The sequence below is a fragment of the Gasterosteus aculeatus genome, chromosome X, assembly GCF_964276395.1.
Source record: "Gasterosteus aculeatus chromosome X, fGasAcu3.hap1.1, whole genome shotgun sequence".
Lineage (NCBI taxonomy): Eukaryota > Metazoa > Chordata > Actinopteri > Perciformes > Gasterosteidae > Gasterosteus > Gasterosteus aculeatus.
In genome coordinates, this window is record NC_135698.1 from 7,558,870 (window position 1) to 7,575,090 (window position 16,221).

Here is a 16,221-nt window from a genome sequence, read left to right on the forward strand (position 1 = left end):
AGACATGGGAGGTCAAATTTAGTTTCAAGTCCTGGGCCATCTTGTTAATCACAACATCACTCGGCTGCTGCCCTTGATTGTCAGTTATCCAATATGCAAGTGGTACTCACGCTGTGCCAAAATGCCCTGGACACGATATCCTAAAACGATGGCAGCCCTTTGAACGTCGAGGCTGTTGAGCAGGTTGGCTGTTTGAGCTGCAGGCAGCCTCTGACCACCAGGAGCCTCCACAAAATACACCATCTCCAGGGGACGGTCCTCACCCACCAGCCGGCTCGCACTTACAACCTGGGAGGGTCGGAGGGGTGGAAGCACAGCGTGTCATCATTTGTCCAATCGCTGTTTGCAATGAAGTGAGAATCACAGAGATGTGAAACTAAATGACTTTAAACAGATGGGACAAAGACCCGACACCCAATTAGATGTACAGTGAACCTACAACAGAGCAACTTCAACCTCCTCTGAGTGATGCTATCCTGAGCTGTCAGTCATTTCTGTGGCTGTTTTAACCTGTAAGGTGCGCTTTTAAAATTGTTCAACAAATGCTAAAAGAAGTATTGATAATATGATCATTATTAGCGTTAAGTACAAATATTTTGTGATTAAAGTTCAGGAGGCTTGAATCTGACAAGTATTGAGTTAGGACTCTTCAGTTCCTTTCATTCATTAGTACGTTGGCTTCGAGTGGAAGACATTCATCGCCTGACTGGACACATGGTCTTGTATGTGGAAAAGATGCAAAACCCCCATATACCTTTTGGCTGTATTACAATTACACAGTCTATGAGATGGCTGTCACTACTCTTTTAAACAGAGATGGTAGATATTGTGACATCTCATCTCTTTCTCCTGACATTAACATGTGCCGGTGCATGACAAATCTGAAAGTCACTTAATCACCTTAGTAGTACACGCTTGGACTTGAGAGTGCACACACACACACACACACACACACACACACACACACACACACACACAGAGAGCAACGTGCAGACTAGTGTTGGCTTCATGTCCAGATGTGCAATAAGAAGAGGGACTGCTCTGTCTGATGAAAGCCCTAATGAGTAAAGTGTCCCCATTTTAATGAACTCCGGGAGTTCTGCAGAAACAGAAATTCAGGCACCCACTATTCTGTATTGAAACTCGTTATACAAGGCACTGTTTCAAAGATTCTCTCTGATCTGTCAGTCTTTTTGAAATGGCAGTAAAAAGTATGTCTTCAGGCACAAAAATAACATGTTCAATACTTGAATTACGTCACAAAACTTGCCTGTTGTATTCTTTTGTCTGTTATCTTATGTGCATAAAGAATCAGCATGTATTGGCAAGCACACAAATATAAAGAAACAGCACACTCATATTTACACACAGTATTAATTGGTTCAATTATTCGTCCATGTTGTCTAATATGTGTGTATGTGTGTGTGTGTGTGGGGGCAGTCTCCCTCCGGGTGCCCTGAGGCGCAGCGCAGTCTGCTGACTGCGTTACTGGAAAGAGTAAAGCGCCCATGCCTGGGCTGATACAGAAAAACGGCTGGGCCGACTCTTTCATCCGGGCGCTAATCCAGTCCATGCATGCTTATTAGAGTGGAAAGACAGCAGCGTGAATGTGTGTTACTGCACGGCCCAAATTCAACCTCCTCTTTTTTTTTGCCCAGGCAGACTCATAAGGTATTCTTAAAGGTGACAACGCCACACTAGTTCTGTCACATAGTGTCTGGAGCATCTGTTTGATATAGTGTCTTTGTGTGTCTGTGCAAGGGAGCGATATAAAGGATTCTTATGAACTCGAGAGCCTCACTACATTCAACAGACACTCAGATAATACTGTCTTTGAAATACCCAAAAAAAGGAGGCTACAAAGAACACAAACACGTAAGGCTTTGATGTTTAAAATATTCCTATTTAAAAGATGGAAGGGGTGCCAAAGTCTAAAATCAGAGACCTTATCCTAGCACAGAGACAAGTATTAAAGTTATCACTGTTATGGTCATCGGTTACCAAAAATGACACTTATCACACCGACAGGCGACAGCCCCCTCGTTTAAAGACCACATGTGCTCCGACTTTATGAGCTCCACTCAAATATGCATCGCTTGTGTTCCATAACAAGTAGCATTTATTGTGAGCGTTTGGCTCTCCCCATTCTTCTGATTTCAAAATATTTTACCGACCCATATATCTCTAACCCCGTAACGTCTAACCTCTCAACAACAGAGACGCGCTCTTAATCACCCCGACTGCAGGATACAGACAGGAGCACAAACAATTAATAATTGATCTGCTCTTAGCAGCTCTGTAGTAACAAGTAACAGGACTGGAGAAATGAGGGAAGAGGGAGAAAGAACAAGGAGACCCGAGGTTGTGGTCTTTGAGTGGCTTGCCCCTTTGGCTGAATGGGATGCTGTTGCCAAGGAGACAGAGCACCATCCTGTCCCCTCAGAGATGAGCAGAGCAGGTGCAGAGCCGATGCACAAAAGCAAGTGGTTGATTAGCAAAGCAAGAGGACATTCAGTGGTTACAAACACTGCAGCGCTCACATAATGAGCGCTCAGTACTCAAGGCAAAGTGATAGGAGAGCGCTTTCCTCAGGGAATAAGCATATCAAATGCTCAAGGAAGGAAGTTTTTACCCAATTTAATGAGTAATCGTTTAACAAACGTCTTTTTCAAAAGTTTTCTTTGGTAATAAACAGGAAATGAAATACATACATATGTCTGCATGTATTCAGTACCTGAATGCTGTTGTTGCCTATTAGCGTGGCTCTCCTGACGCGTCTGATTAATCCCGTTGCCTCGCCCAGCAACATGGCCACCCGGCGCTCCATGTTAGCTTGGAAGGTCCTCTCACCCACTGTCTGGTCAAGCACACCCAGGAGCACTTTGTACAGAGACACCAAGAGAAATCATGTAGGGGATCAGCACACAAGGTCTCTAATGTAATTAACTGCAGCGGCTGCTCATCACGCTGTGAAGTGGACCCAGGTACCTGTTCTGACCCAGGAGGAGCGGAGCAGCTGGCTGGTGTTCAACTCTGGATAATGGAAAGCTGTTAGAAAAAGTGCAAAAATGAGGTTAGGGCAGAGCACGGTTTTACCCAAGTTCATTGTTAAACTCAGAAAACAGCTGCAGCTATTGCACTAAAGGCGACATATTAAGGGAAGTGGAAATAGTAAAAACTCACGCTCTGCAATCTGCAGTACAGGGAAGCCCATGTAATAGCTGAATTCCACCATGGTGAGCTTCATCAGAGCATTGCTGACCTCTGACCCCATCAGATAACCCCTTGAACCGCGCACTGTGAAGATCAAGTCCACTGGTTGCCTCACCAATCTTCGTTCCTGATATTTGGGAGCGGCCATGGTGATGTTTAGAACCTTGAACACAATTAGAAGGAGACGTGGTCTTCAGCAGCCAGAAGATTATGCAGCAAAAAGAACAAAACCATTTTTCTTTCTCATGTTGATGTAGTTTCTGGGAAACAGGGTTTGTCTCTGTAAGAACATGGTTCATAATCTGAAACCCGTTGGCTTCAGCGATTGGAAAGTAGAACAAAAATCTGGCAGAGTGGCCCGGGGCACAGTACGCTAGTTGTCCATAAAACCTTTTCACACTGCAAACAAAAGAAAAGAAATACAGCTTGAGTTAATTCTTACCTCTACCCCAACTAAAAAACGATGACACAGGCATTGGTGTAATAGGATTAAACAAAACTCTACCGGGGCCAACCAACCACATTGCCAAATAAGCTCTTTGTTAACAACAGTAAGCTTCCTTAATACTTGAGTACCAGGATCCAAGTATTCCAGCTAAGATGGACAATGAGGGAAGGGTTATTCATGTGGACAGTAAGTGTAAGGAAACAGCAGGGTTTAAAGGTGTCTATGGTCATACAATCTGTCTGGTGACCTGAATGAATAACCATTGCTAGCCAGAATTTAGTTCCTTTGCAAAGGGTAAAAGCTTGTAACAGAATAGCCTGTACTTTGTGTTGAAGTGGGCCCATGAGGTTCTCTGGGCATCTCATCAGGAGGAGATCCAAACAAAAAAACAAAGACTATAGATGGGAAGACTGATGACTGGGCCACTTTGCTCTCCACGCAGGCATCGCCACCAAGACCCATAGCTAATTATGTCAAATGGATGCATTGATGCATTTAGCATTAATCACTTTTGGCTTTATAACTAACATTAATCTTAATAATTATCCTTCCCTGGCTCCCACGTAGTCACTTCTGTCTCTCTTTATTGTGAATAAACACAACAGCTCCTGTACCAAAACATGCTGCAAAATCTCCTTTAGATAGACTGATGAAATAATACATTTAGCTATGAGAGTCAGACTCATAGCTAAATGTCTCTCATTGAGAGATGAGGGCTATTATTCAAAGGGATTAAGATTACAATCTCTGAATCGTTTAGCATTAAGGCGCGAAGGCACAATGAAACACTTCCGAGTGAAAACATCTCAGTCAAATGAGCGAGGACAATCACGCCTCCCTGCTCTCTGGTCCCACTCACCTGTACGGTGAAGTTGGTCGTTTCCTTTGAGCGCCGACGCACTTCCGCAAAGGCCATGGTCAAACCTGTCTCAACACTCTCACTGAAGTTGCAGAAGCGCACGTCTACGTGACCGGGAACAAACTGCAGCACTGCTCAAAGAGGAGACAAGTGGCGCTTTAGATCAGGGTTCAAAACCGAAGGTTACCGCATACGAATCACCTGTTGAAAGGTAATTTACCTGTGTGGACTTGATATTTACGGTCTGGCGTTGTCCAGTTGGGAGAGAGAAACAGGAATCGGCGCCCGGACTTCCGCAGCGCATTGACGACAGAAATAGCCGTGTACACAACTGGACCGGACACTACCCGGAACACAAACTTTGGAGGGGGGTCCACAACCTTTGGAGAAAAAGCAAGAGTGTACGACGCAGTCAAATCCCTTGCTGGAGTGGGAGCATTCACTCACAGTTGACTGACTTTAACAACTGGTCCTTCTGAAAGGTCATTGTGATCTTGTGGATTGGTGGTTTGTTTATTGTGCAACCGCTGATAAAAATACTCAGGACGTGGTCTGGCCTCCATGGTTAGTCTGCACCACTGTAATATACACACACACACTCACACAAGAAAACAACATACGTCCATCTCGCAATATATATTCTCAGAAGATCTCTTTTACACGTTGCTCTCAAAGGGCCTTCTTATTTGTCGAAACAGGTCGCCTAGTATTACCTTAGAATTAATAGAATATCCTAAATTTACCTGGAGCTCCATAGACTTGTTGAATTCACCTTTGAGAATGTCCCTCACTTGAGATTTGGCGTATCCAACTGTGGCCCCAGAAGGAAAACCTTTATGAGAAAGCACATGGCATATTTTATCATAGTGCTCATTAACATCCATTTTCAGTCACAATTCTGAGACATCATACAAGTAGATGACATTTTGAATTGGGGGCAGAATTTAACTTAAATCAGAATGTAGTGTCGAACGTACTAATATTTATTAAATAAGCAGGCCTCTCCGGGTGGCAGAGGTATGGTCGTGGTGCTGCTGTTGTTGCCGTTGTTGTCGTCATGTTCCTTTCGCTGGTGGCGGTGGTGACGTTGACACTAGTTGAGGCTTCGGTGGTGCCAGTAGCTCTAGTTGTGGCTTGATGAGAAGTAGTGGTGGCAGCTGTGGTTTCGGGTACAGCGGAGTGGGTCTTAGCTTCGCTGCCAGTCGGGATCGAGGTCATTGTGGCTGGGATGTCAACTTGATCTTCTGTCACCCCCTGATCGCCCAACACGACCGGGGGGTCCAAAGTAGAGTTAGATGTGGGCTCAGTTGACACTGAAGTGATATTGAAAGTTTGTTCGGTGGACTCTTGGGGAGTTAATTCTGCCGTTCCAGCTGTGGTGTTGGCAGGAAGTTCGGTGGGAGTGTCGGGGGGGCCTACGGTTGCAGTTAAGACAGGGGTGGTGCTTGATGGGAAGGACTCTGTAACAAACCAATGGACATCCGTCAGAGAGGTGGACAGCAGGACATCATCTGGCAGCAAAGGCGTGGCACTGGGTAGCAGGCCAACAGACCACTCCGTGGTGGGCACTTGACCCCCCCAAACTGAAGCAGATGGATCAAAGAAGTGGGATGAGACTATGGATGGATCCAGAAAAGAATGCGTGGCGTTGATCAGCTGAGGACTCTCCTCTGTTGTCGATGACTCGTCTTTAGGCTCGAACCCCGATAGATCACTGGAGGACCCGTCCTCCGCTAAGTTGGTGTCTTCCGTGACGCTGCCTGAGGGTGCGATGTCTGCGGCACCGACTGATACCATGGTAACGTTCCTGCTGCGCTCAGCTTCGGGGTCGGAACCGTCCTTCTCCATAGTCAATTGAGTGACGTAATACTCCATGCTGTTCATATCAGGTAAGAGGACATCCGTCGGTTGAATTGTGAAAGAATCTGGTAAATTTATGTCGGACGCGTCGGGTACCTCGCTGTTAGCTCTGGGAGTAGGGTCCAGGGTATAGTGAATCGCAGAGGTCAATGACGAGGGATCAATGGATTTCAGCGGAAAGATGGCGCTGTAGGCCGTGGTGAGGGTGGCAGTACGCGAGGCATCGAGAGGTTGCAGAGACGAAGGGGAAATGCCGACTCTGGGAGGGAAGGATGTGTCATAGCTTTCCGTATAGTCCTCCGGATCGTACGAGTCGGAGGGCACCCTCGTGGCCAGGGGGTAGTCCTCCCCATCGGCATTCAGGAAGGACATTGTCTCCAAATAGTCTCCAGATCCCCAGTCCACTTCCATGGAGTTGGTGGGGTAGAAGTCCTCTGGAGGGACCTCAGTGGGTTCAGATGAAAGCAATGTGGGGTGGGGGTCGATGAAAGGCACATTGTAGCCGGGGGCCAGAATCATATCCGGGTTTGGTAGCATGTTCGTGTCCCGTGTTGGTTGGTTGTCCTTGACGGGGGCGCCGCTGGGGGCCGTCCGGTTCACCTCTAGGATTCTACTATGAGGGTCATCTGCCGCAAAGTCAGCGAAAGGCAGTTCAGGCTGCTCGAGGGGCTGAGCAGGAAATGAGGTCACGATGGCCGCCGTTTGCTCGGATGCACCCCCCTGCTGCAGGCTGATGGGTTTTTGATCAGATTTAGGGTCGAACTGAGGTGACGTTGGCGTTGTAAAAGTAGTGGGGCTTAAGGGTGCCATGGATATGTTTGCCTGAGGCTTCAGCTTGGATCTCAGAGGAGTTGGAGAGAGGGGGAAAGATTGCGTGGACGACTTTGCCTTGGCCAACTTCCAGTCAGTGAAAAATGTAGCTGCCTCAAATTGTGGACTAGACTCTGATATAGGTTCAGAGGGGCTTAATGAAGGAGTGGCAAGAGGATGTGGTTCTTCTGCAGGGACTTCACTTCTTGGGAAGGAGTTTTCAAAAGCAAAATGTGTGATGTCGGCATCCCTGACTACAAGGTTTGGTTCAGAAATGGATGGCAGGGCAACAGGTGAGTCCGGGCTTGCAAAGGCAGAATAATATGAGGCCGGTAAGGCTGATGGTTTGAACGCCGTTGAACTTCGACCATGTTCTGAAACACCCATGGGCGGCTTTGTAGTGGCCAACAGAAGATCATCTGCAGAGGAGCAAAGAGAACGTTCCAGTTTAGCATTTTAGAACGAAGGAAAGATTCATCGCTGACTTCAAACGGATTTAGAGTCGGACTTACACACAAACTTTTTGAGTCCACCCGTTTCCCGGCCGTGAGGCCTTGACAAGGTTTGGCCGTGAGGCCTTGACAGGTTTGTCCTAGAGTAGTCTATCACTTACATGTGGTTTTAGCCTTGTATCTGTTTTATATCAGGCGAATCTCAAAATGCAAGTTATTTGTGTGTGTTATATTAATTAACTTCTTTACCAGTAACATGTAAACATATTTGTACATGTCAGAACACTCACAGGGGTTCAACTCGATCCGAAAGAAAAACATATCCAGATAGACAAACAGGCATGAAAACGGGTCAAGGGTGAAAAAGGTGAGAAGGATATTACCCCTCTAGGGCAGGGGTTTTCAACCTTTTTTGTCCCAGAGATTCCTTCGAGTCATTAGTTGACAGGGGGGTGGTAAGATATTACCGACCAATTTACCGACTCGGTTCTTTGAATCTCGTTCAGTAAACTGAACGAATCTTTCTTCGAGTCATTCATTTGACGGGGGGGGTAAGATAAATTTTCCTCCCGACCGTGTCTTCGGGTCAATGATTCGTTCATCGTACTTTGAAGTCAAAATGCGTATCAGGTTGGCAGGTCTGCTTATTGAAAGTGGTGGACCACTTTACCTTCTGCCTCGTCAGTCCCCTCACCTCAAAATCTACCTCCTCAAAAACGGTAGCGTTAGCTAATCATTTTCCACCGGAGCTTATTTAGCTAGCTGGCCAACGCCGCGTTCTCTCCTGCTGTGTTAAATGACTCAATTCATCAAGCTGTAGCTAACGTTAGCTAAGTCTATGTCAACAAAGCTCCTGGGTAACTTCACTTAGATATACCAGAAAATATTAAAACCATCACTCACCCTGTTCGCAATTCACTGAATCTCGCGTTCCCTTCTGACACGCGCACCTGTTCGCAGTTCACTGAATATGAATACCCCCCCCCCGAAAAAAACCTCATAGAATCTACACGATTCACGTAGGTCACCTATTTTGGTTTCAAAAAGCCGAAAGGTGAGGGATTTTCATGCCTGGACAAAGGAGTTATTACACTTTTTATCATGGGTATTGCATAACATTGTGCATCATGCATAATTAATATGGGAAGTATCCTTGTTGATTACACTACATTGAGCTAATATCTAGAATTCAAGGAAGATAAGCTGAAGGGAGAGGAATGGAATAGGTCTTAGATAATTCATGGCACGTTACGGTTCTCAGGGTTAGAGATGATTTAAAATAAACCATAATGTGAGAGTTTACAAGCCTAAACAGAGCACATCAAGGTAACACGACAATTCTGTTAAGCAAGCTCATTGCAGACCGCATGTCCTGAGAGTAACACTTGAAAGGGAGCAACTTTCATGGAGCATTATTTCCATCGCCAGAAGCAAGCCACCAAATGACATTCTTCGTAGTGACTCAGCAGCTATTGGTAATGCTGCTGCTCTGGGCAGAGGCTCACAATCGTACACACATGAAAAGTAGACAAAGAATCAGCTGAGGGAGAAGTCTATTTATAACGCTGGGAGCACAGAACAGATCATTTACCAAAAAAAAAGAACATATTTATGTGGCTCTGACTTCGTTTTGCCGCATCGCTTCACACAACGACTCGGCCTCCAGCTCGGCCCAGGAGAAAACTCCCAACTTAATTATAACCTACACTGGTACCTTAACCGAGTCAGAATGCTGTTATAACAGAGCTCATTGTTCTCTGAAGGCCGGTCTGCGCTGCACATCCCCAAACCTTCACACACACACGCATGCACACACACACACACATGGACTAACTCTTAATTTAAGTCAAACTCTGCACTCTGATTTCCTTTTGGCGGTAAATACAAGTGCTGCAGATGTATAAGACGGGAAAAACTGTTTGTCTGAAAAAAGTGCCGATGTTTGAGGTCACACTGCGACCCCAAAATGTCACCTCATCTCAGCCCTGCGGTGACAGACTAATTCCTTTACAGTCACATGTAGGACATGTTAACATGTTACCAGGCACGGGTGGAGGACAAAGCATCCAGCTAATTGAGACAAAGAGTATCATTGGCAGGTAATTGATGACCACCCCGACAATCGGACTGATCATCACAAAGACGTGATGGTTAAAGACAAGGACGGGAAATAACCTCAGACGGAGAAAACATAGCGGACCCAATGGTGAGTTTTGATGTTTGGAAAAGACCTGGCTGCCCCCCCCACCCACCACTCTGAACGAGCCCTCCAGAATGAGTCCTGTGACGGACGCGTGTATCGGAGAGACCACGTCCACATTATAAACTATAAACAGTAAATAATTAAGCGGGCCTGGTCCTGTGACTCGAAGGCTCATCGGAGGCGGCGCCAGCGGCAGCAGCCGGGCACGGAGCGGAATGACTGATTACAGGCGCCGCAAAGCAACAAAGGCCTTCAGGATAAGGCGGCACTGCCACCTGTCCACCGCAACACGAGCGGGTCACACTCGGCTGGCCGCTCATTGTCAGCCGAGACGGGGGGGCGTGAGACTCGAGGCAATGAGGCCTTCGGAGAGGCCGCACCTTCAAATATCAGTTCACCTCAAGTCCCTCAGCTCAGGTGAACCGGACCGTTTTTGACAGTCTTGGGAGTCTCAGTCGGCTTTTCTCATTCTGCATCATATGTGACATTAAAAGAACTATGTGTGGTTTATAAAAATATCATCAAAAACGGTGACGCTACCCTACGTAATCTCCTCACATGAGTGAAACAATATAGCAAAATCCCATTGCTCTGTATTCATTCAGAATTTATGCAATGACTTTTAATTTATTTATTACATGATTCCACTTCCATTCATCAGACCGGGGTGTGTCTTTAAGGCTCGACTCGGTCTAATGAATAGCTGCCTTGTTCGTGAACTAAATTTGCATTTGGCCAAATTGACCAGTAAAGAAGCCTACAAGTAATTTTACTACATGTGCCTCATAAACCGGTAGTTATCTTATCGTGATTTTATCTCCATTAATCGCTCAGTCACATGATGCTCAGCAGCGTCTGGCAATTAAGTGCCAACATTTATTTTTATTTTTCCGTAAACAGATAAACACATTTCCATATATAACGATGTTTCAGTAAAAAAAAAAACACATTTTCCATATTGAAGCGGATAATGTCTTTCTTGGAGCTTGTTAGGTGGGTTCTGCCCCCCTGCACATTTGGTTGCAGGCTCGGATTCCTGCCAGCAATCATGTAAAAAGGATTCTAACAAGAGAGGGATCATTACTGCTGTTGGCGGGTCCTCACCATAAAATGAAAATAAAAGAAGGACAGGACCAACGGTAGAGAGACTGTGATGAAGGCAGACACGACGTCAGGCATCTGAAAAATCACTAACGCACTTACCGGGGATGGATATAGGCTGGATTTTATGAGATCATATATTGGATCGTCACTAACCTGAAATTGTGTGTCTGACTGGAAAAACGGCTCTGTGGAGACACAGAGCGTCTGAATAAACCTGCTTTTACAAATGCAAATTGAGATCAAATTTGTACTTTTACTTAATAAATTAAGAGGATTATATTCAAATAAACCAAAAATTTTTTAAATACATCTCAGGCAAGAAATGTTTGGCTTTCACCGTGATGCAGCGTGTTCTTGTTTACAGTGTTTTGGATGTTTATGTATAGAAGTTCTCCGTGGAACCTTTTCAATGAGTTTTCACACCACAGAAAGGTTCTTTATGTGATTTTTTTTCTCACTAGTAATCGATGCACATCCTAAACGCCAACAAGACTTTCATCACAAAAGAGTCAGACTTAAACAAAGCCTGCAACAACGAACAGAAACAAAGCGTAATCCTCAAAGCAAGACAGATTGTGATGACTAGCGCTCTGATCCCACGCCTGGAAACACAATTCAACCTGATAATGCCTCTGCAGACAGAACGTGGCTGATGTCTGGAAGCGAATCATTGAAAATATCTTCCCATGGACTCCTTCCCTGCAGCAGACCATGTAACTAATCACCTAACAAAGCCATTACGTTCACAGAAGCACAACTTGAAGAAGACGGATGATGTGTTTCTCTCTCCATCTGTTTTAATGCAAGCGGCTCTGCGAAGCCCAAATATGGATTTCCTGCTGAATAAAATGAGCATCGCAACTCTTTTCATGCTTCAAAACAAGAGGCGTGAACAAAAGAAACACGACGCAGAGACATTAGGTTAAACAGAATTGTTCAGTTATGATTTCGGGGCACTCGTGCTAGTGCACATACGTTCCCTATGTGTCTGTAGAGAAACCAGAGATTTCAGACCCTCTAATTAAATCGTTTGCCAGGCTCCTTATTGCAACAAAAAAAAAGTGATTTGTGGTTGTGCAGTATAAAAAAAGAGGGAAGAAGAAAGGGGTCTTTTGGTATTAATGCTGGCTAACTAGAACCCCACACATGGTTCTGTTTTCAGCTGAGCCCCTTGCGTGACTGCCTCCCTTCAGCTGGCCGGCGCTGCGTACGCTGAGTGCAGCCCAACAATCAACATATGGCTGTGTTGACATTTGGTTTATCGGGGGAAGCTTTTAAGATGGGAAAGATCCATTGTTTTTATCGGTAGATTTCAATTAGATCGAGACAGATCCCTGCTGACGCCTCCCCCCCAAATAAACTTTATAAAAGGGTGCATTCATGAAAATGAACACTAGTTGCTATCCCATGTTCCTACTTGTTGAATTCAAACAGCAAAAGAACAGACTGAAGTCAATGCTATAAATAGAATCAAAGTTTCAAAGCTAATCCAAATATCGCCAATGATCTACAAGGTCAACAAAGGTAGAGCGGCCAGATAAAGAGCATGTGCAAAGAGAACAGGCCGAGGTCATGCCTGCACTTCATCAAATATTCATGTGACCCTTGTTTTGTTTTCCTCAGGGAAGACTTTCAAAGATAAGAGAAAGAGAAGGGGGGGGTAAAATAAGCGGGGCAGGTTGAGGGGAAGGGGAGAAGCATAAGAGTACAGTAAAAGAGAGAAACACAGGGAGAAGGAAAACGAGTTAAAGGTAGAGTCAGCTGCAAGGTCTGCACAGTCTTCAGCAGCTCAGCCAAAGTTTCCCCCCGGCTACGGTGTCACGAGCAATCTGTTGAACCGCGGAACTCGATTGGTGCCACGTGTGGTTCTTTCAGAAAAGCCGTGCACTTACAGCTACGCGGGTAGAGCGGACTCACAGCCGCTCACCGGGCACACAGCGACACTTTCCGAAGGAAGACAGGGGGGCAAAGACTTGTAAGCGGAGAGGCCCCGGGGGAGGGGGGGGGCTGCGTCGCTCGGCACCCTCCTCCACTTCTCCTCAACCCTCCCAGAACGAACGCACGTCCACAGCTCTCTCGTGTCTGCTTCCATTGACCACCCAGCCAAATGATGCCGGGACGGGCCAGTGAGCCGAAGGGCGGGGGGGGGGGGGGTTGTCAGCGACCCGAGCCGCTGTCCAGAGGAGCTCTCTGGTTGAGCCGAGGGCCAAAAGTAAAAGCCAAAAGGTTCGACTCGGGTTCTCCTACTTATTGATCTACAACTGGCTTCCAGCGCTGGTGAATAATGAATGGCCACATTGTCATCAGAACACGGATCACATTTCACACGGCAACACGGTAGTCAGTCAGGACTCGGCTGGCCTGCAGAGCGCCGCGTCGAACTTGCCAACCACTGCAGTGCAGACACGAGGGGGGGGGACAATGACGGAGACAGAGACAGAGAGAAAGGGGGACTTAGAAGGAAAACTGCCTCAGCCATTTCTAGGATATTTCGGGGAGCGTTATTATATCCTTTATGCGCAGCGATTTTCTTTTATACAGAAATTCAGCAGATTATCAGAAGGGGGACGGAGAGAAGAAGGGAAGCAAGAGGAGGACGACTACGACGTCAGAATGGGAGGAACAACTAGAAGTGGGTCATCTGTTTATAAACTATAACGTGTGCTTTCCCGACTCTGGAAGAGGAAAGCTGTGTGAGGTGTGATTTTACTGTTGCCTTTCGCCATGGAAACGCAGTTGTCATCGTGTGCATGAAATAATAATAAGCACCTCCTGTCGTACAGTAAGAGATTAGATCTTCAACTACATGTGGAACATAAACTAGTCTTTAATCTTTAAACTCAAATCATAAAATGGTAGTTTTCTGCAAACAGGAAAGGGAAATCATGGCCGAGATGAGGCAGTGCTCAGGATCAACCCCTCAAACAATCGCCTCTTCATGTTCATGTCCGGGATGTTTTTCAAAGATCTGTGAAATCTTCTATCTTCTGCTAAGTTCACTGTGCAGCGAGTCGGTCACACCACATGAATGGCTGTCAAAAGAAAGAAGCTGGGGCTGGTCAGCGTAAGAGTTTAAGATGAACTAATTCCGGATTTCCTGCACAAAGCTTTCTCCCTGGCATTTACATAATCCTATTACTGGTAATATCAGGGTTTTTTTGGTTGCTCTTGCAACGTGTTCCTCTCACAGGCCGGTGGGGGGATGGGGGCGCGGATCGTGTCACTATCTATAAAAGTAAGCCCCGGGGAATGCAGCCGTCAAATGGATGCAGCGAGACCCTTTCTCTTCCCCTAATTACTGGAAAGTGGTTTAACGATGCACACTGTGTACTCGAGGGATCGAGCCACTTCCCCTCTTGTGGAAATCCAGAATCAGACACCGGAGTCACTTTATTATGACATCAACTATCCAAATGGACGCAGCAGCCCCCGACTGTGCTCACATGAAAATCAAGTAAGCTCATGTTGAGGTAAACGACCGGACGTGGACGTTGCTGCTTTAAAACATGCACAACTAAGCTTAAGGCTACACACCCTGCAAGCTGAATGTCATGTATGATGTATTTGCATTAAGGAGATGACAAGCTTGCAATAGAAGAGCTGGGAACGTTGCACCTGCAATCTTACGACTGGAAGGTCGCTGGTTAGCCTTGAGCTAAGCATCTTGTGCAAGGGGATGCTCGTAGATGTGCAAATCATCGCTTAAAAATAAGGCGTTCATGCTCAGCTGCCCTACTAGGATGTGCGAGTCAGTGAAAAAAAGGTTTGTCTTACCTGCAACGGGTGAGTCGGCAGCGATCACCGACACCAACACTGTAAACATCCCGAGAAACAGTGCACGCCGGCCACGGGCACGCATGAGAGTCTTGAGCATCTCCACCAAACCCGCAGGGGAGACTAAACCTGCCATGGTACGGCGGGGGAATGGTCAAGGCATTTCACCCAATTCAGACGAGAAGATTCATTCCGAATGAGGCGATGGAGGTTCGGGGTTGTTTTCGGGGGGGCGGCTGCGTGGTTTGGGTCTCCTTTTAGTTCAGGGTCCGTCCTTTCATAACGTGTGCTCACAGGGAGGAATGGCTGCTGAAAACAAAAGAGCAACAGTGTTTATGTTTTATTACTTATCTCTTTATCAGCCAATGACTGGAAACAACCACTGAGGTGTCCATAAGCAGACAATCTATTCATGGTTACTTTCTCAAGGCACACGATAATAACAACAGGTAATAACAGGTCAGTAGGAAAGGTCATTTTTCTGGAAATTCAGATTGATGATTAGGAGGGTTGTTAATTGTATCATCACATTTATTTTTCCTAATCTATGCACTGGGCCTATGCAACATTGGATTTGAAAGTATTTGATAAAACAAATATCCTATTTTACCTCGTTCCCTACAACGTTAAACAACTGTGACAGAATATGCATCTTCCAATAGAAGTGGAAAAACGAACAATCTAATGTTACGTTTTTTAGCTGTAACGTCGTGAAAGTAACCTGACACATTCTAGGCACATGGCGGATACCATTAGCCAAATGAACAGCAATTACGTCACCGCCATGGCATTAGATCAACGTTACCCGTCATGACCGTTGGTGAACGTGGTGAAGGCGGCGGAGGAGGAGCAGCACGGACGGCGGCGCGCTCTCCTCATGACCCGCTCCCCCGGTCCCTCGCATCCCGCGTATTGCCCGGTGAGGCTCGGTAGAAGCAGGTAAATACCTCTCACCCTGAGTGCTAACATACCTTAGCTTAGCTTAAAGGGCACAGATAACAGGACACCCCCCCCTCCCCCTCCTCCTCTCCCTCGGCCGTTCCTGTCAGCCCCGCTCGTAGCTGCGCATTCACACTTACCCCCCCAAAAAACGGAGCTGCCGACTCAATGAATTCCTTTGTCCGAGTTACGAGGTACGTCCTGGGAATGAAAGTCCGCCAGGCGCTTCGTCGTCACACCGTCCCGCAACCACCTGCCTGCGTCCCAAGTTGTTTCAGTGCGCACGAGCTCAAAGCTGGCCTTCATCTGACACTCTCTTTTTTGGGGGGGGAACAGTTAGCTCCTCTCGTCCCGAGGATAGGGTCAGTCCCGCCCCCCCTGGCTCGTCTGATTCGTTTAGGATTGATGGGAGTGGCTCTCATTGGCTGCCGCTCAGTTCTGTCAAAGTTACATTAGGTTGGTCCTCCTCGACTGGCGTCTGCGGCTTCCACGGCAACGTCGCCTCACGCGATGATGCACGTAGCAGGGTACAGCCGCGGGTGGACGTTATCAACGCCAG

At 46.6% G+C, this 16,221-nt stretch overlaps 1 protein-coding gene across 9 annotated transcripts in view; it reads right to left on the reverse strand.

Annotated features, from left to right (window-relative positions):
• The window catches only part of LOC120809322 (UPF0606 protein KIAA1549-like), a 28,821-nt gene extending 12,686 nt beyond the window's left edge, over positions 1 to 16,135 (reverse strand). For 8 of the 9 annotated variants that reach the window (XM_078082040.1, XM_078082039.1, XM_078082038.1 and 5 more), the window contains exons 1-10: positions 15,803 to 16,135; positions 14,724 to 15,032; positions 5,498 to 7,609; positions 5,264 to 5,352; positions 4,741 to 4,900; positions 4,521 to 4,651; positions 3,184 to 3,376; positions 2,989 to 3,048; positions 2,735 to 2,880; positions 111 to 288 (exon numbers count right to left, since the gene is read on the reverse strand). In XM_078082040.1, the coding sequence (XP_077938166.1) occupies positions 111 to 288; positions 2,735 to 2,880; positions 2,989 to 3,048; positions 3,184 to 3,376; positions 4,521 to 4,651; positions 4,741 to 4,900; positions 5,264 to 5,352; positions 5,498 to 7,609; positions 14,724 to 14,859 (3,205 nt within the window). In that variant the 5' untranslated portion in view covers positions 14,860 to 15,032; positions 15,803 to 16,135. The remainder of the gene's footprint in view (positions 1 to 110; positions 289 to 2,734; positions 2,881 to 2,988; positions 3,049 to 3,183; positions 3,377 to 4,520; positions 4,652 to 4,740; positions 4,901 to 5,263; positions 5,353 to 5,497; positions 7,610 to 14,723; positions 15,033 to 15,802) is intronic. The other variant, XM_078082032.1, reaches the window with a different exon arrangement.
• Between the last annotated feature and the right edge of the window lie 86 nt (positions 16,136 to 16,221).